We start from the raw sequence: 26,126 nt of genomic DNA, 5'->3' as shown, positions 1-26,126 counted from the left end.
ATGGAGCAAAGGATCATGGTTATTGTAGTTAAATATTGTAGACAAATAAAGCTTTTTTTCACCCACCAGCATAACTGCAAATAAAGTTTAATCTTAAATTTAATCTTATCTCACTCTTACGCATGTAAATACTATAGTTTATAATATTTAGTATTTATAGTTTCTTCTTTTTGTCGCGGTCTTGGCACAGGGTCTTAACACATTAAATAAATAAACCTTTGTATTCAATTATACTTAAATGATCTTTAATGTGAAAGTATTTGGTGTATTTATTCATACTGTACACACTATACTGCAAAGTCATTTGTGTGTCAGATTGTTTAACTGTTTAAGTTTTGCCGCACGATCCTGATCAGCAATAAACAGGAAATCCAAAGCTCTTCTACATTATTTCAAACAAACTCCATGATGACTCGACCTTGGTGAAGTGTTTTTCTTATAACAGTGTTGGGAAGGTGACTTTTAAAATGTATTCCCCTACAGACTACAGATTACATACCCCAAAATGTAGTTTGTAACGTAATCTATTAAATTACTTAAAGTGAGTAACGTAATCTGAATACTTTGGATTACATAATATTGTCATGCTTTTTAAAACTACATGGATACAACCACATCCTGAAAATTCTTGTTTGTTCTCTTCATATTGTCTGTTGAGCCCAAGTCTCCATGAACAGACTTTAGTTTACTGTAAAGTAGCAAAGACGAGGATCTTAACATAAAAAGTTTTGTTTGCTAAAAGACAATAAAAAGCCCAGTTTTTACTTAACCGTATTAAAAATATTATTGATAGAGAAATAATTTTTCTATGAGACCAGTGCTGCCTTCAATTATATGCACCTTACTTTTAGGTATCATATTGTTTAGACCTGGTTTAGTCCTGGTTTTAGTCCAAGTTTAGTTCTGGTTTTAGTCCTGGTTTAGCCCAAAATGTGAAAACAGGAAAATACCACCGTGTAATCCATTTATTTCAACAAAGTAACTGTAATCCAATTACCACTCACTGAAACAGTAACTGTAACTGAATACAGTTACTCATAATTTGTAGTCTGATTACGTAACTCCAGTACATGTAATCTGTTACTCCCCAACACTGTCTTATAATGGATGGAAGTCTGGTGAAAATCAAACAAATAATGATCATGTCTGTTCCTGCCTTTTGCTTTTACTGTTGCACAACGACAGAACAGGAACTGACAAATAAAGGTCAAAGGTCAATTTTGAGCTCAATATTTTTCACGTACACGTAATATTTCTTCATTATAGCAACTAATAGTCAGATTTTGGGAGCTCCACTTTTTATACTTTTGTCTGGACAAAACAGAAACTCTGAAGTCATTTTTCTCAGTTTCACTCTTTGGTGAGTTAAGATCTTTTTCCCATTTGAAGGTGTGACGTTCTCTTGTTCTAGAATCAAGAAATAAACAAGTAGAGAAATTCACTTGTAGAAAATGAGACTCAGATAGACAAAAATGATGCAATATTAAAACAAATGTGATAAAAACTTGCATTAAACTATGTGCAAGAAAGAAATGTAACTAAACTAAACATGGAGCAAAACAACATTTAAAAACACAAATGTTGGTCCTGTCATGTTTTCATTAAATCATGACTCCACACTGATAATAGTTTGAGTATTTTATTTATTTTTATCTGAACACACCAAAAAGAATACATATATATATCTGCATATACAACAAATCACTGATGTTAAACAGATTTTAGAAATGTGCTCAAGAAATAATATCATAAAATCATAAACAATGATATAAAGAAAATATATTTTTATAAAGTTATAGGCCCACACCCTTTTCCCTGAACACACTGAACACTCCCAACATTATTCAATTTAGTTTTGATTATGTTTCTATGACAGAAAATATGACTTCAAAAGTCTGATCATCTGAACCAAGTCAGAGAAACTTGATCAAAACTCAGAAATACAAAAAACAACTGTAGATATTGTTTCTCAGTTCATGTAGTCATAGTAGCTAGTAATAATAATACTATTGTGCTAGTGGTAATTGTAGTCGTAATAATCATTAAACGTACAAGATGAATTAGATTTAGATCAACTTAAACAGAATCTTTACATTTTACATTCATCTCTAAAAACACTCCCACTGTCTACATCCTCTAACTTCACCAGAACAGACAGATACATTTTATTTGAGTTTAATGAAATGGGCAGTGTCTCCAAAGTAATTAAACCTGACTCCAGCGAACAGAGGTTGAGTGAAGGTGGTGTGGACTTTGTGGAGGAGGGTCATGTTCTCTTCCTTAACACTGTAAAAGGACAGAGCCCCTGCACTGTGGTCCAGGTAAACCCCGATTCTGGACGAAATTGGACCTGAGACCTCAGACTTGACATTATTGAAACAAAATGAGTAGTGGCTCTTGTAACAGTCTAAGGCCCAGGATTTATCATTGTACCCAAATGCACATTCCTTTATGGTCCCTTGTCTCTTAATGTCCCTGTAGGACACTGCTATATGAACCCACCAGTCCTCACTCCACTCCACCTCCCAGTAACAGCGGCCTGTCAGACTCTCTCTGCTCATGACCTGAAACCTTTGAACAAACCTCTCTGGGTGATCAGGGTAACTCTGCTCTTGTTTCATAAATGTGACTTTTCTGTTTCCATCAGACAGAGACAGATATTTGTTTGCTGTGTTTGGGTCCAGTGTAATGTCCTGTGCATATCTCATGAAGTCCTCTCTGGTGCGTGGTTCAGGTTCAGTCAGTTTAAACTCTCTCAGAGTGAGCTGCAGTTTGTCCTTGAGCACTGACACAGCTCGGATCATGTCCTCAAAGTCCCCTCTTAGTCCGGTCTGGACACTGGACTCTGTCTCCTTTGTGAGTGTGGACAGTGGAGGACAGTGCAGTATAAACTGGTTATGATCCGGAGTGAGGGACAGTGTGTCCAGCTCAGAGATGGTCCTCTTCAGATCACAGATGTCCTGCTGCAGTTGGTCTTGGAGCTCTTGGACTTGACTCAGTTTGGTCTCGTGCTCAGACTGGATCTGCTGCTTCACTTCAGAGCGTCTTTTCTCCAGGAGAAGGACCATCTGAGAGAACATGTCCTCACTTTGCTGCAGTGCTCTCTGGGCAGAGACATTGATGTCCCGGGCGTCCTGTTGGAGCTTCTTCAGGTCTGTCTCTTTGTGCTGGAGACTCTGGAGCAGCAGGGACTTGTTGTCCTGCAGCTGTGTCTGTCTCTGGGCCCTTTCTGCTGCAGTGGACAGTGTGTCATGGCCCTTGTGTTGGTCCTCAGAACAGAGGTGACAGATGATCTGCTGATCTGTGCGGCAGAACAACTTCTTCACCTCGTTGTGTTGAGAGCAGAGGTTTTCCTGGAGTTTGTCAGAGGGCGCCACCAGCTGGTGTTTCTGTAGTACTGCCACATCACGATGAGGCTGGAGGTGAGTCTCACAGTAAGAGACCAGACACTGCAGACAGGAGCTGACAGCCTTCAGCTTCCTCCCAGTGCACACATCACAACTCACATCTCCAGGTCCAGCAGAGCAGTGGTCAGCAGGGGGCGCTGTGAGCCCTGTCTTCTTCAGCTCCTCCACTATATTAGCTAACACTGTGCTCTTGACCAGGACAGGCCTGGGGACAAAGCTCTGTCTGCATTGAGGACAGCTGTACCTTTGCTCTTGGTCCCAGTTGGTTTGGATACAGTCTCTGCAGTAGCTGTGTCCACAGGGAAGAGTCACTGGCTCCTTCAGTAGATCCAAACAGATGGGACAAGTTATGGTTTCCTGGTTTAGAGCTCGCTGCGCCATGTCTCCACTCAGTCAGAATGACTGTGTTAGTTTCACTTTTACAGAAGTGAGTGTCGTGTGCAGAGGGAAGAGACATGCCCCGCCCCCTGCTCTGAACCCGTCTAAGCATGAGGAAGTGACTGAGTTCAACTACTGTGTCATAGATTTCTCTCCACTCTGGTGTCTCTGTGTTGTTTTCTTATGGTGCTGTGATTCCAAAAATACCTCTGTATTAAGAAGCTCAAAGAAGAATGAAAACAATTTTAAAGCTTGAAGTACAAAAAGATCTGTCCATTTGAAAACAATCCAGTTATGATGGAGGTGTGTGTGCTGCAAATAATCTTGAATAAAACAACTTCCCAAAGCAACTAAAGTGCAAAATGAAAACCTTGTAGAGGAAATTTCTGAACAGGATATAAATGCTCATATTAACAGGATGAAAAAGAACATGTCACCAGCAGTGTTGGGGAGTAACAGATTACATGTACTGGAGTTATGTAATCAGAGTACAAATTATGAGTAACTGTATTCAGTTACAGTTACTGTTTCAGTGAGTGGTAATTGGATTACAGTTACTTTGTTGAAATAAATGGATTACACGGCGGTATTTTCCTGTTTTCACATTTCAGGCTATATCCCTTTTTTTTTCTTTTTTTTTTTTTCTCGGTAATTCCACTCATTCCCGGAAACTAAACAAGGTCTAAACCAGGTCTAAGACGGGTCTGGAACCAGGTCTAAACCACGTCTAAACCAGGTCTAGAACCAGGTTTAAAACCAGGTCTAAACTAGATCTAAACCAGGTCTAAAACCAGGTCGAAACCAGGACTAAACCAGGTCTAAACTAGATCTAAACCAGGTCTAAACCAGGTCTAAACCAGGTCTAAACTAGATCTAAACCAGGTCTAAACCAGGTCTAAACTAGATCTAAGCCAGGTGTAAACCAGGACTAAAACCAGGTCTAAACCAGGACTAAAACCAGGTCTAAACCAGGACTAAAACCAGGTCTAAACCAGGACTAAAACCAGGTCTAAACCAGGACTAAACCAGGTCTAAACCAGGACTAAACCAGGTCTAAAACCTGGTTTAGTCCTGTGAAGTGTGAAGATTTATTCCAGTGAAGAAGCTCTGGTCTCTGCCTGTGGACACAGAATAACACATGATCACATTCTGATGATCTACTCTGTTGTACATGTTTAAATACACTTATAGCAATTATTACTACAATAATGGACCAGAACAGAAGAACAAGAACATTAGAACTGTATCTGCAGAAACAAAACTCACCATGTGCTGCTTTTCTTCCTCTAAACACAGTAACAGGGAGGGCATCTGGTATAAAGTCTCCTAGTGCCAGATCAGACCAAAAGAGACCAGCAGTCTCCATAAAAGTGAACCAACGTTTAGAATATGGCCCACTTTTGGACCAGTTTAGGCCTAAAACTAAAGTAACAAAAAATCCTCAGCATATTCAGGCCTTGTTTTGAGATGATGATTCACACAGAAATGTCACCTACCTGAGTTAAAGTCACCTACCTGAGTTAAAGTCACCTACCTGAGTTAAAGTCACCTACCTGAGTTAAAGTCACCTACCTGAGTTAAAGTCACTACTGAGTTAAAGTCACCTACCTGAGTTAAAGTCACCTACCTGAGTTAAAGTCACCTACCTGAGTTAAAGTCACCTACCTGAGTTAAAGTCATCTACCTGAGTTAAAGTCACCTACCTGAGTTAAAGTCACCTACCTGAGTTAAAGTCACCTACCTGAGTTAAAGTCACCTACCTGAGTTAAAGTCACCTACCTGAGTTAAAGTCACCTACCTGAGTTAAAGTCACCTACCTGAGTTAAAGTCACCTACCTGAGTTAAAGTCACCTACCTGAGTTAAAGTCACCTACCTGAGTTAAAGTCACCTACCTGACTACCTGAGTTAAAGTCACCTACCTGAGTTAAAGTCACCTACCTACCTGAGTTAAAGTCACTACCTGAGTTAAAGTCACCTACCTGAGTTAAAGTCACCTACCTGAGTTAAAGTCACCTACCTGAGTTAAAGTCACCTACCTGAGTTAAAGTCACCTACCTGAGTTAAAGTCACCTACCTGAGTTAAAGTCACCTACCTGAGTTAAAGTCACCTGAGTTAAAGTCACCTACCTGAGTTAAAGTCACCTACCTGAGTTAAAGTCACCTACCTGAGTTAAAGTCACTACCTGAGTTAAAGTCACCTACCTGAGTTAAAGTCACCTACCTGAGTTAAAGTCACCTGAGTTAAAGTCACCTACCTGAGTTAAAGTCACCTACCTGAGTTAAAGTCACCCTGAGTTAAAGTCACCTACCTGAGTTAAAGTCATCTACCTGAGTTAAAGTCATCTACCTGAGTTAAAGTCACCTACCTGAGTTAAAGTCACCTACCTGAGTTAAAGTCACCTAGTTAAAGTCACCCTGAGTTAAAGTCAGTTAAAGTCATCACCTGAGTTAAAGTCACCTACCTGAGTTAAAGTCACCTACCTGAGTTAAAGTCACCTACCTGAGTTAAAGTCACCCTGAGTTAAAGTCAGTACCTGAGTTAAAGTCACCTCACAGCCAGAAGGTTCCTTTCTGTGCAGAATCTGCACAGGTGTATGGCAGCAGCTCACTGCTCCTGACAGGCTGCCCCAGCAGCACTTTGCTGATGATGAATGGGTCAAATGCAGAGGGAGAATTTCCCTCAAAAAGGGATTACAAAAATATCCTGTGTATTAAGATTATTCCAAATGATCAGGTTTTAAAAAGATGTGGGTTTCTCCTTTTGGTTCCATTTTCTTTGGTCTTTTCTTCCTTTGGACTCCATCGACATTACATGAGTGAGGTGTAAAATTTCACTTGTGCATAAATACCCCCAAAAAAGTTTCTTTGCATTATTGACTTTAGAATCCTATTTTTTGTTGTTTGTGTTGTTTTACACAACACACATGTCTCTATGTTCTTCGGTGTTTAGTCTGGTGCTGTTTGTGTTCAGGATTCTTCACTTCTGTTCAGTCTTATTTTAATATTTTAGTGCTTTGACTTAACAGTGCATTTGGAGCTGAAATTGTTGCACTTCAGTGTGTATCCTTTCTCTGGAATCTGAATTCCATCAGTGTTACAGCAATTCTCATCCATTCATCCATATTTTTGATTACAGCTTTTGAAAATGTTCCCTTCTTGATCACTTCAGCAATTTGTCTCCTGAGGTTTCTACATTCTTGGGTCCATTTGTGGCTTTGTCTTCAGACAGAGCCGGGGCAAAAACCTGAAAACTCAAGAGTTAGACACTTACATAAAGTCGTGTTTATCTTAGCAGTAAACAACTAAAGTTAGCATGGTTTAGCTTAGCAGTATTAAACATTACACAATTAAACAGGAACAATCTCTGAAAAGGGTCAGATTAGAATGTTTAGGTTGGACGTCATCCTGAAACCTGAAAACTGAAGAGTTAATAACATGACAGTCATGGCATTTTAGCTTTAGCTGTTTTCAAATCAAATAAACTAACATCTTCTACAGTTGCTGCAGATGATTTTCATGTCTGACAGTTGCAAGACATGAAGTAGATTTATCTTAGATTAACTATGAACTAATTAACAATGATGATAATAATAAAGCTGATACCTGGAGAAGGGTTAGAGAACACCACCCAAACCTGCAAACACAAAGGAAACAGTCAGTAACACATCACAGTGTTAAGTGCTTTATTTTGGGAGTACACAATTAAAACTATCTTAGCAGTATTCAACAAAGCACGGTTTCACTTAGCTGTTTCTTAAAGACTAGTTTATTTCAGCAAAACAGTTTTAAATTCATCTTTGGGTCTTTGGGGTAAAGCTGGCTGAAGTTCAACCCAAAACACAGAGTTTAGGTAAACTCTTCCAGCAAGGTGCTCTGGATCAATTCTTTCATTCATTCCATATTTTGGAGCAAAGCCTCTGATATAAGATATTCACATCAAATAAACTAACATCTACATCTGCTACAGTTGCCGCAGATGATTTTCATGTCTCACAGTTGCAAGACACAAAGTAGATTTATCTTAAATTAACTATGAACTAATTAACAATGATGATAATAAACTGGTATTTGTAGAAGCGTTCGAGGACACCACCCAAACCTGCAAACACAAAGGGAAAAGTTAGACACAAAACTACCTACTGCTACCTACCTATAAATGTCATAGGTTTAATTTTCGTGACAGTGTCAGTGTCTCTGTGAACTTCTCACAGACATGTGAATAAAGTGTGTGCTTCACACAGAGCAGAAAGAACAATATTTATGTTTACATAAATATTATGTATTCAGACTTGAAGCGTTTATCAGGACACAGGCTGTTTGGATGCATCATCATTTTCAGTGAAAAATACCTCAGCTGTCTGTTAAACGTCAGGCTAGTGCAGCAGTTTTTTTATTGTGCAAATAGAAAATACTTAAATGCTGCTTGTCAGGCTTAAATGATCTGCACATAAGAGTGTGAGTCTCATATAGACTTGAGATGATTTTGGCTAGTATGATATTTAACATATTTTCAGAGAACAAACTGTATGTAATGTGAAATAAGGCAACAGCACCAACAGTTTATTGTACAATATTTACAATTTATTGTTTAAAACAGCAACTGTAGAGTTTTGAGTTCTCACACAGGACACTGAGCAAGAACCATCTTCAGCCTGAAACAACAGAAAGAAAAAGTGATTTCACATGAGACTGAGCAGGAGTGTGCACTGACCCTTAAAGATTACACACATTAACCATCTGCATGTGCATTTACACTTTTAAGTACACACTTATACTTATAGAAGATTACCTTCTCTCCATACATTTACATTTACGTTAAACAACATCACACTCAAAGACACAAGTTCAGTTTTCATGGGTGAACAGTGTAAATGTGTATTGTTATATGCATAGGCTGTGTGTTGTGGTTGGATGAACAATAAATTTAAAAATGGATCTTGAAACTAGTGCAAGTGCTTTCAACATTCATTTCCTGTCTCCATCAGAGTGGGAAATTCAGCATATTAAAGAAAACATATTGTGTGTTTTTTTTTCTGGTATTTAGTTGCATTATGTGTGCAGTGTAAACACAGTATTGATCTAAAACAGCTTCATATTAGAAACCTCTCCATTATCGCTAGCTTCTGTCTCTTCACTGAGCTACAGCAAGTACTGGTACAAGTACAGCGTGTATATTTATTAGCTTTAGAGTATAGAGTGACTGGTGTAGAAAATGTGTACTACATTATTTGCTGTAATACATTTTTAATATAAGTATGTATTTTTCCCACAGTGGAATCTTGATCAGACAGAGGAGGTCACAGCCCTGAGCTCCAGGCTCAGACTGAGACGTCCCCCAGCACCTGATAGAAGAAGATACAGGGGCTGGTTTGCAAGTTACAATGGAAGTTTGCTCACAGTAAGGACACATGTTTTGCAATGTGAACTAAATGAATAAAGTGTTTTTGGCTAAAAGTAACATATTGTGGCTTTAAGTAGCCTATATTTTTAGGGAATGTAGTACTTTTGGCCCTGCATATTTACATACTTTCAACTCAATTCACAGTTTGTGCTCGGAGAGGTGAATAAATACTTAATCTTTGCTGCCATCTAGTGGATAAAAGCAAGAAAGATATCCACATTTTATAGCCGAGTTGAGATTTTCATTGAGTGTTGTATCCTGCTCTGAAAGATTTCACTCTAACTAAAGGTTCACGGTGTAAGTTGTCTGGTTGGGTGTTAAGCCGCCTTCTTACCGTCAGTGAGGTGTTATTCCTTTTGTAAGAATCTTCCACAGCATGGCATTATAATATTTTGGATAAGCAGTTCCCATAGTTTGTCCATCACCTGCTTCCTGCTTCGTCTCCAGGGTAATGGGATCATAAAAATAAGAGTTAGGGGAAGCAGAGGATGGGAATCAGGCAATTAATTAAAATATCAAACCAGGAACAGACATCTATCAAAAACAGGTAGAGGTACAACAGGCGCTGTAGCTGATTTTTACTTTAAAAAGTGAAAAACAGAATTAGTTTGTTTAAAAGGTCCAAAACATCCCTAATGCAAACTTTTAACTCTAGCATCCAGATTATTCACCACGATGAGCTTAAAAACTTTTCTCAACTTTCAGAAGGTGGAGTTTTGCAGTCGCTGTAATGTTAAAACAGCACTATGTAACTTTTTGGTTGGCTTGTTACTATGGAGATGTCATTGCTCTGCTTGGAATGTTCCACAGCATGACATTAAACATCTCCAGCTTACATTTATTAAATTAGAGGTGGTTTTATAGCTCAAAAATACCTAGAAAAAAGGTTCTATTCATTGTATTTATGGACCAAACCAGGACCTGCAGTGTGCACTGGGGCGGTCTTCAGCCGAGTGTGAAGCGGCTGGGATGAGGATCAACTCTTCCAAGTCTGAGGCCATGGTTCTCGACCGGAAAAAGGTGACTTGCCCTCTTCAGGTGGGTGAGGAGTTCAAGTATCTCGGGGTCTTGTTCACGAGTGAGAGGAGGATGGAGCGTGAGATTGACAGGTGGATCGGTGCAGCGTCCGCAGTGATGCGGTCGCTGTATCAGACCGTTGTGGTGAAAGGAGCTGAGTCGAAAGGCGAAGCTCTCGATTTACCGATTAGTCTTCGTTCCAACCATCACCTATGGTCATGAGCTCTGGGTAATGACCGAAAGGACGAGATCTCAGATACAAGCGGCCGAAATGAGTTTCCTCCGCAGAGTGGCTGAGTTTCCCTTAGAGCTAGGGTGAGGAGCTCAGTCACACGGGAGGAGCTCCGAGTAGAGCCGCTGCTCCTCCACGTCGAGAGGACCCAGTTGAGGTGGCCTCCTGAGCGCCTTCTCGGAGGAGCTGGAGGACGTGTCTGGCGTGAAGGACGTCTGGGAGTTCCTGCTTAGACTGCTCCCCCGCATCCCCGCCCTGGATTAGCGGAAGAAAATGGATGGAATATCTAGACCAGGGGTGTCAAACTCATTTTGGTCCGGGGGCCGTATCCAACCTACTTTGATCCCAAAGGGGCCGGATCAGAAAACTCATGTCATATAAACCCCAAAAATAACAATAAGTTCAAATATTTGTGCAGAGAAACAAAAAGAAATCTATTACAGAAATCTTTAATTGATGAACTTTTACAAAATATTATAATATTATGAACAATCTGAAACTAAGAAAAAAACAATTTCAACACAATGTTTTAACATGAACTTGTATGAAAATAGGAATGTGTCAATTTTTCTTGGAAAATCCTGCACTCAGCGTCAACTTTTCTCATTTTTGACATTTTGCTGATGAGGGTGTCACGGTCAAAATGATCGTCCTTTAAGAGTGTTTGGAAAGAGCCAAGTCATCATTTGTGCTGTGGTGGGAGGGGCCACGTACAGAGGCACTGGAGACGCTGCTCTGCTAAGCACCGCAGAAAATTACCAATATTTTAATAGAAAATATAATAAAAATATTTTAGTAGAAAATCAGCCAATGGCCAGATTAAAGGTCTTGGAGGGCCGGATCCGGGCCCCGGGCCGTATGTTTGACACCCCTGACCTAGAAAAACAGGCATTCTGACTGTGAGTGGAGTTGCCATTCCACAGATCTGAGCTGTAACTTGGTTCCCTGGTTTGATCTCCATGGAGACAGAAAAGTTTAAGTGTAATACCGTACTGTTAATATTTTTTTTGTATTATATATAAACACCAGAAATTTACTGAATGCACAAATAAATCATTAAAACATGAATAAGTACAATGCCACTATGGATCATCTCCATGGAGACAAGCAGGTGCCACACTCTCTTTCTACCCACTTTTAATTGGATAACATCAAAAACACTCAAATGAAATCACCAAACTCTCAGTATATATACATTTTTTGTAAGTTTATTGAGTTCTGTACAAAAAGCGTATGACTCCGAAGTGGAGACGGTCGGTTACATGAGGAATAGAAAATGAATAAGGTGCAAAACACAACACTGATGCGTGGTCCCACAAAGCCAAAGTGATATATGTACAGCGGCTTCACATTCACAGCAAGTGTCTACAACAGATCCACTGTGACCATGCAGAGGAGCAGGAGCGTGTACATGTACGTGAGAATACTACGATACAACACAGGAATTCTACTGTGTACTGAAGACATTGGAGCACCACACGGTTTTGGTCTAAAGGCAGTGAACGACAAAGCACCAAGACAAAGAGCGTCTGTTAAGTGTGTAAAATATAAAAGGTTATTATGTTTTGAACATTTTGTAAATCGGCATTGTCGGCACAGTAAAGTAGAAGGGTTGGACGTAGAAGTAAGAGATTCATTTTCAATTCAAAGGTTTCAGTCAAAGATTTCTCTCTTTTGGACGTCAATTTAAGGACGTTTCTTTAATTTAAGTGCGTTTTTTCTGGCTATAACATCTCATTTCTAATTTTCCCATCACTTAATGTTTTCTCCTTCAAATGACATTAACTTCAGCTTCTATTTTAGGGGTGTCCAAACCAGAGGTGGGACCAAGTCGTTGTTTTGCAAGTCTCAAGTCTTTGACCTCAAGTCCGAGTCAAGTCCCAAATCAAAGATAGACAAGTCCAAGTCGAGTCTCGAATCAGTGGCCCATAAGTCCAAGTCAAGTCCAAGTCGTCTGCTTTGAGCTTTAAGTTATTTCAAGTCTTTAAACCAAACTACCAAATATAGCTTTTGTTTTTGCAATTTATATGACTTTTAAGATACTGAAGAACTGTACTTTAAAAAGTCATGGTATATTTATATATGAGTATTTATATAAAATTTGTAGAAATGTTAATTTTTCCTTTTTAAATGTCTTGCCAAGATCTTAGTGTGAATCATTATGGTCAGAATATAAAGTCTCAGAGTCACAGAGCACGAGCCCAAGTCAAGTCCCAAGTCTTTAAGCTTCAAATCCAAGTCGAGTTCCAAATCTTGGTCTATTTTATCAATTCAAGTCTCAGGTTCTAAAAATAGTGACTCAAGTCTAACTCGAGTCCATGTCACGACCTGCAAGTCCCCACCTCTGGTCCAAACTATGGACCTGGGTCAGTTTTTCCTGGCGCTCAGGCATCATGCTGAATTGGCCCAAATGTGGTTCTGTCATAGCTACATTATCCACACCACCGGTCCGAGGTCCTCAGTTTATATGTTTAGATATGCAGCCCTCGGTCAAAATAGTTTGAACACCCCATTCTAAATCAAGTGTACTCTTACTACTGTAAATTCCGGACTATAAACCGCTTCTTTTTTTCTCACACTTTGAACCCTGCGGCTAATAAAACGATGCGGCGAATACATGAATATATGGATGGATCCTTTGTTTGGCACATTGTCCATTCATATATACCGTCTATGATTTGAGCCTGAGAGCAGAAAACGTCGCTGTCTGTGCGGTTTACACATGGATCTAGGGTTCACGTGAAGTTGCTACACTATCTCGTGATATTGTCAGCGCACTCAAAACAGTTTATCGCCGTGTGATAAAATAAGTTATGATGCTAAATGAACATTAGTGAGGGGGATACGTCTTACCCGTGTGTAAATGACAAGAAGAAACGTCTCAAACTTCAGTAGCCGAACATCCACTCAGACCTGATCTAAAGAACTAACCCCGCCCCCGAGAGAGTCTGAAATCCGCTAAAATCCTCCAAGACGCTGACATGACACAGACAGAACAGAGGCTCTTTCTGCAGGAGACATGCGCAGTAGAGCGCGGGAGGAGACGTGGGTGATGCGCCGATGAAGATTCTAGTTTGATTGTGTTTTGAACATTTATTTTGCGCTTCATACACACACCCTCCTCATGGAAAACACACGAAGAAATGCAGATGATGCGGCTTTTAAGTTAAAGACGATTGATGTGGTTGTGGAAGAAGGAAACAGAGCTGCTGCACGTGAGCTCAGCATTAATGAGTCAGTGGTGAGATTTTGGCGACGACAGAGTGACGAACTGACTCAACGCAAAAAGACGACAAAAGCTTTCAGAGGCGATAAAAGCAAACGGCCCGAACATAAGCCGACACCTGCGGCTTATGTTCCGGTGCGGCCTATATATGTACAATTAAAAAATTTAGTTAAAATTTAGTTGATGCAGCTTATATTCAGGTGCGCTCAATAGTCCGGAAGTTATGGTAGTAGTATAGTACACGGGTAATATTATTTTGAAGTAACTGTACTCCTTCTTGATTCCTTTTGTGTCCCACCTCTGACTAACTTTAATGTCCTAAAAGCACCTGTGTTTGTTTACAATGAGTCCACTCAAACACTTTTCAGAGTGTGATGATTCTTTGGAGTGCCACAATGCCACGCAAATATAATTAAATACAGCAACATAAATAATAAAAGGAATAACTACAAGATCATTTGTACATTTACAAATAAATACTCAATATGTTGTGTTGGACCCAAAACGTTCAACTGTACAAAAGGTGTTGAAAAAGTGTGTGGATCTGATCTGGTAAAAAGGAGTAAAAAAATATTAAAAAGTAGAGTAGAAATCGCTCTTATGGCAGTATTTAAACATGCACAATATGAAAAAGTGAAGTTATTATATGATACTTACAATATAGTACAACCGTCACTCCAGGATCAGTGACTAGGTTTACATGCTACTTGTGTCCTCAACATCACACTTTTTGGTTACACTTTATAATAACTGCAATTTAATTAGCCTTAATTAAGCATAAACAAAAACTTAACACTACTATCTGCAAGTTTGTTTGATTTTTTGAGCTCTCTGGTCATCTTCTGTCACGCCAAATCTGTCACACTATCAGACAATGTATAATAAAACTATAATGAACAGTTTATTCATTAAAAATTACTCAAGTTGGGTAATTAATTAATACTTTAAGCCTAATTCCTAACCATAACTCTTTACTTAAGTAGCTACATTAACTTTTTTTGTTCATTCTTTATCAAGGCTAATGTAGGTGTTGTTTTTATAAAGTTGTACTCACTTTTTAAATAAATATATACACAATATTTTAAAAAGATAAGGATAAAAAGGCAAGAGCTGGTGTGAAAATCAAGTTATGTGCCACTCTTCTCCTCCCACTCCTGCAAAACAGAAGGAAAAACATCACATGAATGGTTCTGTATGAATGTGCGTGAGAGTTTTTGCAGAGAGGTTGGACTGACCTTGGCCTTCCGGAGCACGTGCCCGCGGGCAGTGGCGGGTTTCTGGCCGGTGTGCTGCCTTCGGAGCAGGGAGGCGCTGTTCACGGGCAGATGGCACGACTCGGCGTCGCTGGTGTCGCAGCTGGAGAAGGCGGAGGAGCCGTGAGCCCGCCGCACCACCGCCGGAGACTGGGACGACACAAGTGGAAACAGGTTTAAAGCATTTTGTTACAGAAAAGACTGTTGCAATGATCGTCTCTCTCCTCTAGGTGGCAGTAGAATCATGTTAGACTTACTAAAAGTCTGTCCTTCAAAAGGGGCCATGGGAAAAGATTTTTAATTTAGGTAAAATAGGATACATTATCACTGTTGGGCGAGTGACTTCAAAACTGTAATGTGTTATTTATTTATGACTTGTTACTGTCTTTTCAAAGTAATCTGTTACATTAAAATATTACTGTGTTTAAAATGTAAAACATTACACGACTATTGTAGCACTTTAAGTTACTCTCACCAAAATAACTGTTGCTGAATTTTGCGCCGTATTTGGACTGAACCAAGACTAAACCAGGACTGGACCAGGACTGGACCAGGACTGGACCAGGACTGGACCAGGACTGGACCAGGACTTGGACCAGGACTTGGACCAGGACTTGGACCAGGACTTGGAATCTAGGACTACCCCTGAGAGAACCCCAAGGCTGTGGAGCAGTGTGTCTGCAAAGTGCAATCAGGCGTCATCTGCTATTAGCCCAGTGGAAGCAGAGCTCTGCACTGGTCCTTTCGCCTGCAGTCACCCGATGTTTTACGTGGGCGCACCTCCGGGCTCGTCCCAACACTCGGAACCGTAATGTTGACGCTTTGCTGATATCGCAGTGATTTTAGTGAATTTGTATGAAGAAAAATGAAAAACCCACCACTTCAATCCAGCTTAAAAATGCATTGTGACGCGTGTTACTGACATTTATACCCAGTAAAATATTACGATATGTTTCCCCTGTAATGCTGTAACATTGCTGCGTCACAGCAAAAAGCAATGCATTAGAGTAATTCGTTACTTTTACAATGCGTTAGTCCCAACACTGTACATTATATAGGTATTATTTTATGCAACATATTTAGTGACAAACTCTGAGGCTCAACGGGGTTTCCAGAAGTGAATTTCTCATTTTTTATTTTAATTTTTTTAAGAAGGTTTTTGTGGCTAAATAAAAAATTTTAAGTATCTTTTTAGGCAAAAAAAATAACAGTTACCATATATCAACTTAAAAAATGTTCGACTATGGGGAATTATCTGTGGGAAAAATGAGTAGAAAATTTATATCCAGAACCTGAACGGGGTGAAGCAGGCAGGACTGTGCTATATCCAAACCAATGAATAACTGTGTGTGTGTGTGTGTGTGTGTGTGTGTCTGTGTGTGTGTGCGTGTGTGTGTGCGTGTGCGCTGACCTGCAGAGCCGAGTTGGTGGTCTTGGGCTCTATGGTCAGTCCCAGAGTGACTCCTCCGCTCAGGGCTTTCTTCAGACTCTCCTTGACCTCGGTGAGCTCCAGCTCCAGGTTGACCCGCTCCTCCTCCTTCAGACGACACTCCTCCTCCACCTTCTTCAGACGCTCGGACAGGGACGACTGGGAGCGCTTACCTACACATACAGCAACAATATTACAGCTTTAACACTCATATTTATTTTGTTATTTATGCTGGAAAATGTACCAATAGTATTTTATGGATAAGATACATAAGTATAAGAAAAAAATAAAAATACGTCACACTGTTATACACCCTCTGCTGGCAACAGTAAGAAATGCAACGTATCATTAAGGTTAAGAATTGTACTTGACTGCAGGTCTAATTCTTTTAGCATTTGGCTTTTAGTCATTTAATCAAATCAGAATCATATATTTATAACAAATTTTAAAATACCCTGAAACCAGATTATAGCAGAGACATGCTGACAGAACACTTCTAGACTTATTTTTGTCAATTTTGTTTTAATAAAGGCCCTGTTTTGTGGAGATGAACAATTACGAAAACAGCTTTTGTTAGTTTTTGCAAGGGGCACAATTCCTTTCTTACAGAAATCTCCCGCACACTGTCTCACTCTTGATGTTTTCTTTTGTTTATTATTTACGACGTTTCAGTCACACAGAGTTCCTCAGGTACCTGATGTCCCTGATGTATTTACCCGAGGAAGCTTTGTGTGACCAAAACGTTGTGAATAATAAATAAAAGAAAAATCAAGAGGAGACAGTGTGCAGGAGTTTTCTTTAAAAACAGTGAAGTGCCTCTCCTCCAACGCACCTGTCGCCCAGTCATGTCTGCAGAGTCTACACAGAAACGAGGAAAGGCACAGTTCCTCCCATTTTCTACTCTATTACCATCAAAAAAGTATTTATAAGAGTCGTGTTGCAGTACCAGTGGCGGCCTCCAGGGCAGTGCGCAGGTCCCTCCTCTCTTTCTTGAGCTGGCTCAGGTGATTGCGGATGTCCTGCTTCCTCTTCATCAGCTCTTCGTCTTTGGCCTGCAGGCGTTTGGCATCAGCCTCCACGCGGTTCTTCCCGTACTTACACTGCTCCGAGCCTGGACCAACACAAGGAAGGGCGGGATTAAACCAAGATTACATAATCATTTTACAGGTCCACTGAGGTTCATTTGGTCTTCCGATAATTTATGTTATTAGGTTCTTTTTTCAGACCAAGAGTTTGTTTTCATACCTGACAGTTTAGTGACCAGTCGAAACTATCAGGTATGAAAACAAACTCTTGGTCTGAAAAAAGAACCTAATAACATAACTTTAAAGGGCCCATATTACACAATTTTGATGTATGATCTATGTTATAATTGTATTGCCTCATCACAAACAGACCTGGAGTTGTGTTTTGTTTCATTTACATATTAGTTAGTTTTTTATTTCAAACCTGCACATACAATTCATGTAACACATCACAGTACAGACGCAGATACAAACATATATGGTTTGAAAAGGGGATGGATGAAGCAAAACGCATACATTTCAAATCCCTTCCCACACTTCATTAGCCTGATTCATCAACCGGTTTCACTTCGTGGAAACCGTCTGACCTCGCAGCGTTAGGATTCGTTCGCTCGACAGTAGGCGGGTACTTTTTATATTTAACCAGTCGCTGCTATTTGGTCATGATGTATGTAATGTACCAAATCCTGTAGGAAGAAGGGCAATAACGTCTTTCCTCTTAATAAAATTCACCAAACATTCTCTTTGTTCCGGCTTTAAATCCTCGATCTCGGGAATCGTTGCCAACACAGAATGTCTGTTTTCGTCTACATCCATCTGGACCGCTTTGTTTACTGATGTGCTGTTCCACAAAAGGGACCCAGACAGGCGCTTGAGTCTTCACTGATTGGCTGGTGAATGATCTACAACTTCCGGGGTTCTTGCAAATCGTCTAGTGTGTTCTGATTCCTGACCTAGTCGCAGGAGAGAGCTGAAATTGAGCGGATTCACTAGGTGGCGCCGGCCTGGCTAACACTTCACAGATCAACACTTCAATTATTCCTTAGACTAGTGTGTTAAGATATTCACACACTCATCCAGACACCACACTGGCCCAACACTCTCTGACCCTACACCTCCCCCCCCTGACCTCACGCTCTGTGCTCAAGGCATCACTGTCTCATCCAGGTATCATTGTTTCCTCTTTAAAACACCTTTTTAAACTGGACCAGGCTCCACAGATGAACTCCACGTACTGAGATGCACACTAACATTAAAGTAGTTTTAAATTTCGGCTGATATCGTTTTTTTTTCAATACCTCTAAATTTGTAGTTAGGCTGAGCATTTCAATCTAGAAATAAATCGTTTAAATTAACTGGAAGAGAGTCGACAGATGCCCTGAACATAATTTGAGCCGTTTTAAAGTTGACCAGACCATGAAGTTTTAAGTCTGATTTTAAAAACAGTTGGTTTGTAAAGTGGACCTTGTGAGCCTAATCCTAATGGCTCTTTTTTTTGCAATGAAGTTAAAGTTTAAATTAAAGTTTTCTGTTTGAGAGAAGGACCTAAATCTGCAGGGATCGTGTGCGTGAATGAAACAAAACACAACTGAAGGAATGTTTGTGATGAGGAAACAACATTATAACAGAGTTCAGAAACGACTGTAATAATGGCCCTTTAAAATGAACTCGCATCTTAATTATTATTTAAAGGTTGTATGGATGATTTTTTTTTGTTTCAAGTTGTCAATGATAGCATTATAGAGGTGCAGTATGATGACCAAAAAAAAGAGAATAAAAATTCATCAACTCTGGACGTGGTGGGGCTAAACATTTGCCAATAGATAACGACACTGCCTCGTTATCTGTTAGCTGACAGGCTGTCAATCAAACTCCCTACGTTTCTAGCGTAACTGACTTGCCTGCGCGCCGCCGGTACGTGGTTTACGTACGCCTGTCACGCAGTCCACAGACGCAAGACGCACAGACGCTGTTTACTCCACCAACGCAACAGTTCTTAGCGGCTTTTTTTGACCTATATCTTCCTCGCAGTTCGCACAAAGTTTGTTGCAATGGCGACAAGAATCCAGGAGCAGTTAGCCGCAAAAGAAAGTTCGTTTTTGAGGTCGCTGAAAGAAGAAGACAAGGGGAAAAGCAGCGAAGCCAAACTAAGGTGATTCTTGAAGATTCATTCCAGCGATGGCGCGACTGAAGCAGACGCAAGGGTCTAAAGACTGACGCACTTGGTCGCACAAATTACTCCTGGACAGGTCACTTCTGCTTATTATGAAAACCTACTTTATTTCCAAGAGCTAGACAAACGTTTTTCAGGACACGAAAGCGATATCCTATGTCTGAAAACGTAATTTTTCAAGGCAAAGAAAGAGTCCGCTTGCTGCTGCGTGTTGTAGCTAGTTCATTCGCACTCTCCGCTTCACCACTCTCCACCGCTCCGCGCACCGCTCCCTCTCCTCTCCTCCACTCTCTCCCTGCTCCTCACTTCTCGTCCGCGAACGAAATGTCCGCACACCCGCTCCCCACTTCTCCGTAACAATGTAACAAGTCATGTGCAGCACCGGCTGTAAACAAACCTGTTAAGGTGTTTCTACGTAGGAGCTGTAGGGGAGGGGGTGGTTTCACGCATGCGCAACATTTGAAAAAGGACAAACAGTCGCTGGATTTCTCGTTCCTTGGAAAATCCTCTATACAACCTTTAATCCCCAACATGACTTTTTAAGCACTTTCTGCAGCAGGAGCCAAAGTGGACAACACCAGCGTTACTTTCTGGTTCACCGATAATAAGAATACTCTCATTTTGACTCTAAGAGCTGCTTTTAGAATGTATTTTATTAGATGAAGAATTCCATACTGGGTACTGCCTCTTTAAACCATCACTCATCGCATGTCATTCATTTTACTTTTTCTGCTCAATCTGTTGCAAATCAATCTATTGCTCAGAAACGTGAGCCCTTCGCATTCGGCGCGGTTACTTGCCTCCGAGTTCGCACATTACGCTAAAAAACATTATTGCTCACCACAGAGATTAGCACAACCGCTAAGTATCCCTGCTCCAGCGCTGTGGCCCCCTACATTGGCAGGAAAGTAGTCCGGTCTGGTCCGCGTGCGTCACAGGATTTGTAGTGTTGTTTCAAAGCAGTGTAATTGGGATATCCTGCCTGCTCCAAATGGCTGCGGCCGGGGAGGGAGTTTGGTTCTCGAGTGATCAGGGCGGTGGGGCTGGGGCCGTGGAGTCTGCAGACCAGCGCTACAGGCTGCGGCCACAGACACACACCAGTGAAATCTGCTCCTAGCACTGTCTCTTCTGTCTCTTTTACGAGCCGGGGTACTTGGGATACGAGTTCTGAGCCATAACGGTTCAAGGAAGAATGTTCAAAGTTCTATATTACACAGAATTGATGCTTGTGAGCTTTTTAGACATGTTATAAAGTTGTTACCTCCTCAAAAACAGACCTGGAGTTGGGTTTTGTTTCATTTTTGTATCATTAAGAAGTTGCCCAACGTGGAATATAAAGAAATAACAAATATAAAATAGCTACAACTTAAATGTCAAACCGGAGTTATTGGCAACAGTGAAAACAACCTGCACACTACTGTCCTATAGAGACCTGAGACATGAAGGACCAGGACTGAACCAAGACTAAAACAGGACTGAACCAGGACTAAAACAAGATTAAACCAGGACTAAAACAGCACTAAAACAGGACTAAAACAGGACTGAACCAGGACTAAAACAGGACTGAAACAGCACTAAAACAGGACTAAAACAGGACTGAACCAGGACTGAACCAAGACTAAACCAGGACTAAAACAGCACTAAAACAGGACTAAAACAGGACTAAAACAGGACTAAAACAGGACTAAAACAGGACTAAAAGAAAACAGGACTAAAACAAGGACTAAAACAAAGGACTAAAACTAAAACAGCACTAAAACAGGACTAAAACAAGACTAAAACAGGACTAAAACAACACTAAACCAGGACTAAAACAGCACTAAAACAGGACTAAAACAGGACTAAAACAGGACTAAAACAGGACTAAAACAGCACTAAAACAGGACTAAAACAAGACTAAAACAGGACTAAAACAGCACTAAACCAGGACTAAAACAGCACTAAAACAGGACTAAAACAGGACTAAAACAGGACTAAAACAGGACTAAAACAGGACTGAAACAGGACTGAAACAGGACTAAAACAGGACTAAAAAAAGACTAAAACAGCACTAAAACAGGACTAAAACAAGACTAAAACAGGACTAAAACAGCACTAAACCAGGACTAAAACAGCACTAAAAACAGGACTAAAACTAAAACCAGGACTAAAACAGCACTAAAACAGGACTAAAACAGGACTGAACCAGGACTAAAACAGCACTAAACAGGACTAAAACAGCACTAAAACAGGACTAAAACAGGACTAAAACAGCACTAAACCAGGACTAAAACAGGACTAAAACAGGACTAAAACAGCACTAAAACAGGACTAAAACAGGACTAAAACAGGACTAAAACAGGACTGAACCAGGACTGAACCAGGTCTAAGAACGTGCAGAAAAACCCCGCACACTGTCTTACTTACAAAATGTGAGGATAAACTGTGGCAAGAAGTTGCACGTTGCAGGGTTTGTCCTAATAAATCTCACATTTTGCAAGTAAGAAGGTGTGCAGGACTTTTCTCCATGTTCTTGGGCTGCTCCCTCTCCTCAAACACACCCAGCTCAAGTAAGTGATGTGTGAAGTTCTCATTCTTCTAAACCAAATCTAAACCAGGACTGGGTGTCAGGATGGGCCCAGAGGTGCACCCGTGTAGACTGTAGGGTGACTACAGGAGAAAGGACCGTCGCAGAGCTCCACGACCCATGGGGCGAAGTGCAGCCGTCGCCCGATCGCGCTTTGTAGACACTCTGCTCCATGGGCTCAGGATTCTTTGTCTCGCTCTTAAATCCAAGATTAGTCCTGGTTTAGTCCTGGTTTAGTCCTAGTTTAGTCCTAGTTTAGTCCTGGATTATGAATGGCGTTAATAACATGATTCCACACCATTTTGAGTAAAAAAAAACATCAACTATTACTCATTTTTACTGGGCTGGCGCTTTTATGTTTGTACTGAAAGTTCGGGGGGATGATGTCACGAATCATGTACCCCCACATGAAAAACACGATACGATACATACCTCGATACATAGGCCACAATACATTACATATCTCAATACAGTGAGCTTTCGATTCGATACGATATATTTCAAATTGATTCAATACAGTTCAGTAAAAAAATAAAGGCTAAATCGTGGATGTGATACTCAAAGTCTTTTTTTCAAACCATTTTTTGTGCAAAGTTCATATGAAACACAAACATTTTAATCATCAAAACAGTGAAAATGTCAAATATGTTGTATAAACACGTTTCCTTCCTCTAAACAAACAACAAAACTGTATCTCTGTAACAAAATAATTTAGTAAAATAGATCAAAAAATATTCTTGGCGATATATCGATACAGCAGCCCAAGATATGGACACTTTATCAGCACATTAAACGATACGATATATTGGTATTTTGATATTTTTGCACACCCGTATGTTTGAGTAATGCTTTATGATTTGTCTGTCTACATCTCATGAAGTGGTAGTTTTCAAGTTAACAGCTGCTTTTACGTTTTGTTCAGTAGAGATTGGAAATTCCAGGTCTGAAAATATCCAAATGATTCTAGTGAAGGGGTATGGAGTTTAAAAACACAAATATCCTAGACTAAGTGTGCAGGGTTTGTGTGTTAAACATGTGTGAATGAAACAAAACACAACTGCGGGTCTGTGTGTGATGAGAAAACAACATTATAACAGATCAGAAAGTAGTGCAGTATAGGCCTTTTAAATATTCAGTGGCCAAGATTTGAAGAAGCAATCCAGATAACGAGTAAATATTAAACAATCATATTTGGTCTTCCTTTCATACAGTGATACAGAATACTCGGTGGTGTTGTGAAATCCATGAAACAGTCAGATTTGTTTATTTCTGTGACTCATGTGCAACAAAGGAGCTCATTGGTCACCCGTCATTTACAAACAAATCCACATGTCATGTTTTTCAGTCCCCTGTGATGATATTTTTCCCCTTTCTTTCTTCCAGCAGCCAAGTTTGTTTTGATACACAGACAGACCACGCATGTCCCTGATTGGCTAATCCACCTGTCAATCACACCCTCAAAAGTGAACAAACACACAGCTTTGTTTTATACATAATAAGACCCTATGGAAATGTGAGCCTGGGTTTTTGGGCCTAATTACAATCATTATTTAAAACATATTTCATTAAAGGTGTATTGTGTAACTTTTCTGGTCACTTGTTTCTTTGTAGATGTCATTGCTTGGCCTAGAATGTTCCACAGTATGACATTAATCAGTTCTACCTTCCATTTATTCAATTACAGTGGTTTTATAGCTCAAAAATACCTAGAAAAACAGACGTTCTGTCTGAGTCTGTGCAATGAATTAAATTTCGCAATTTCAATGTGTGTGTCAAATAATCTCCAAATTCATATAATCAAGTAGAAACAATTAAAGCTTAACAAAGTTTATTTTGGGATATGTTTTATATAAATAATATAAATTTATTTCATTTTTTTAAATAGAGATTGTAGAACAGCTGGATATATACTTTATTTTGGATACATTTATTTTTTTTCTATGCCATATTTCTAGTTCAAAGTATATTTTATTCATTTTATGTTTTACACATCGCAAAACTGCTCTAAAGTACAGATTTGTAGCCTATATTTATTTTCAATTTGAAAGTTTTGTGTAAATTATCAATAACAAACTGTTGTTGTTTTTTCTGAGAGACAGAGAAATACTGAATAAATGCGTCCTGTTAGGGGTGGGCGATATATCCATATTTTAAATATATCGAGATAGTTTTTAAACTCGATATGAATTCTGACATATCGTATATATCGATATAATGCTTATATTAAATTTAGAATTCGCCGCTTCGCTTGTTTGTCTTCTCTCTCGTCGCCTCCGCGCCCCCGCCTCCCTGATTTTGTTCGCTCGTGTCTCCTTCACTCGTCACTATCGCCTTGAACGCTGAAAGTTGGTGCCAGTGAAAAGCTTCAAGCACCACGAACCTTTTCAACCATTTACAGACAGACAAAACCACCAGCAGCACATCCTCATATTCCACCGAGTCGCGTCCTTTAGCCCGAAAGAAGCTAAACGAGCTGAGCTGCGTGAGAAGTGCGCTGTTTATGCAAATGAGCCATGCGCTTAAGTTTCGTTTCTGTAAAACGTAAACACACGTGCGCAAAACTGAATTAAACACATTATAATGTCAAACAGGCTGATGTGGCTCTAGAGTCGTTGTGCTTTATATAATGTAAAGTTTAGTAATGTAAAGTTTATTTATGGAGAAGATTTTATTTAATAATCTGCTGCAGTGTCACTTGTACATGTTTGGAAACGTTGGGTTTGATCTGCAGTGGATTGTGGGAAACCTCAGAGCTCCTTACTGCTGGAACATGGATCTGTTAAAATAAGGAACATCCTGAGTTTCTTCTGCTGAAGGAGCTCATGGTTCTGGTTCTGGTCTGGATAACAGAGTTAATGCAAAGATGAGCTTGTCTTGAGTTGTTTTATCTATGAATGAAAAGAAGGAAATATGCATTATTTATTTTATTTTACAATTAAATTATTATTTATGTAATTAGGGTTTTTTGTAATCTTAAATGTTCCTATATAAACTGCCGACCTCTTACACTTCAATAAAAAGATTTGTTTTTGCAGTTTTCAGTTTTAGGGGATTATTTTTTCTTGAACATATATCGAGATATATATCGTATATCGAGATATATATCGTATATCGAGATATATATCGTATATCGAGATATATATCGTATATCGAGATATAGCAAAACATATCGAGATATATTTTTTGATCCATATCGCCCAGCCCTACGTCCTGTAATTGAAAAATATTCGTTTGAAGAATCGTGATAATGATTTTTTTTCCCTAATTCTGACGTGAGCGGAGTCGCCTCTCCACAGATCTGACCTTTAACTTGATCTGATCTGGTCTCCATGAAGATAGAAAAGTTTAATACCATAAAGTGAAATATTCGAGACAAAGCAATAACATTTCCATGGAGAAAAGCATTTGATGGACCCTCAATGAGAAAAATCACACTATGCACCTTTAAGAAAACGTTTTATAGTTGAACATTAAAAGGGGAACGTCCTTGTTTGTCAGTTTACTCACTTGAGCTGTTTCTTCTCAGGGAGGTCGCTCCGTTGCTCACACTGACTCCATTCTTCTTGGCCTGGTTCTTTGGGTCTGTCTTCTGCTTAGAGCTCACGCCATTGGCTGCCGGGCCCCGCCTGGTCTGCTGTGAATTACAACAATAGAAATGTCACAAAACAACAATCAATCAAACACTTCTATACTTCATTTCTTTACCAAATTCTTAAAACATCCTAAACACGTCCATATCATAGTAAGGCTGTGTTCTGTAGTAGTACTTTTGAGGTTACAGGGTCCATGTTAGCGCCTTGAATTCTTACCACACACATAGAAGCAGATGAAAGACCCAGCAGGAGCAGAAACAAGGGGTCCCTACAACAATTTGTGGTCACTTTTGTGGTTCTTAATTCCAGGCTATAAAAATATAAATTACACACAGCCATTCCTGCTGCTCAGAACAAGGCTTAGGAACACAATGCTCCTTTTTGTACTGATTGTGTAACTTTGTAGTAGTATTTGAAGTGGTAGA

General features: G+C 39.8%; 2 protein-coding genes across 4 annotated transcripts in view; both read right to left on the bottom strand.

The window, feature by feature from the left end:
- Nucleotides 1-1,625: 1,625 nt before the first annotated feature.
- Nucleotides 1,626-3,841, bottom strand: LOC110168076 (tripartite motif-containing protein 16-like). The gene has a single exon (XM_020933481.2). It carries the CDS (start codon nucleotides 3,786-3,788, stop codon nucleotides 2,166-2,168), a length of 1,623 nt encoding a protein of 540 aa, XP_020789140.2. The 5' UTR covers nucleotides 3,789-3,841; the 3' UTR covers nucleotides 1,626-2,165.
- A 7,816-nt stretch (nucleotides 3,842-11,657) lies between these two features.
- The window catches only part of afap1 (actin filament associated protein 1), a 157,058-nt gene continuing 142,589 nt past the window's right edge, over nucleotides 11,658-26,126 (bottom strand). For 2 of the 3 annotated variants that reach the window (XM_055156658.1, XM_055156659.1), the window contains 5 exons: nucleotides 25,616-25,742; nucleotides 17,291-17,455; nucleotides 16,327-16,517; nucleotides 14,898-15,065; nucleotides 11,658-14,816 (listed from right to left, as the gene is read on the bottom strand). In XM_055156658.1, the coding sequence (XP_055012633.1) occupies nucleotides 14,790-14,816; nucleotides 14,898-15,065; nucleotides 16,327-16,517; nucleotides 17,291-17,455; nucleotides 25,616-25,742 (678 nt within the window). In that variant the 3' untranslated portion in view covers nucleotides 11,658-14,789. The remainder of the gene's footprint in view (nucleotides 14,817-14,897; nucleotides 15,066-16,326; nucleotides 16,518-17,290; nucleotides 17,456-25,615; nucleotides 25,743-26,126) is intronic. The other variant, XM_055156660.1, reaches the window with a different exon arrangement.

This window comes from Boleophthalmus pectinirostris, unplaced genomic scaffold (genome assembly GCF_026225935.1).
Source record: "Boleophthalmus pectinirostris isolate CB_2022bp ecotype Guang Dong unplaced genomic scaffold, ASM2622593v1 HiC_scaffold_20, whole genome shotgun sequence".
In the NCBI taxonomy this organism is placed as follows: Eukaryota; Metazoa; Chordata; class Actinopteri; order Gobiiformes; family Gobiidae; genus Boleophthalmus; species Boleophthalmus pectinirostris.
This window is presented reverse-complemented; position numbering and strand designations above follow the sequence as displayed.

Coding starts and splice junctions, on each gene's coding strand:
- LOC110168076 (XM_020933481.2), bottom strand. CDS start 3,788: ATGGCGCAGCGAGCTCTAAACCAGGAAACCATAACTTGTCCCATCTGT.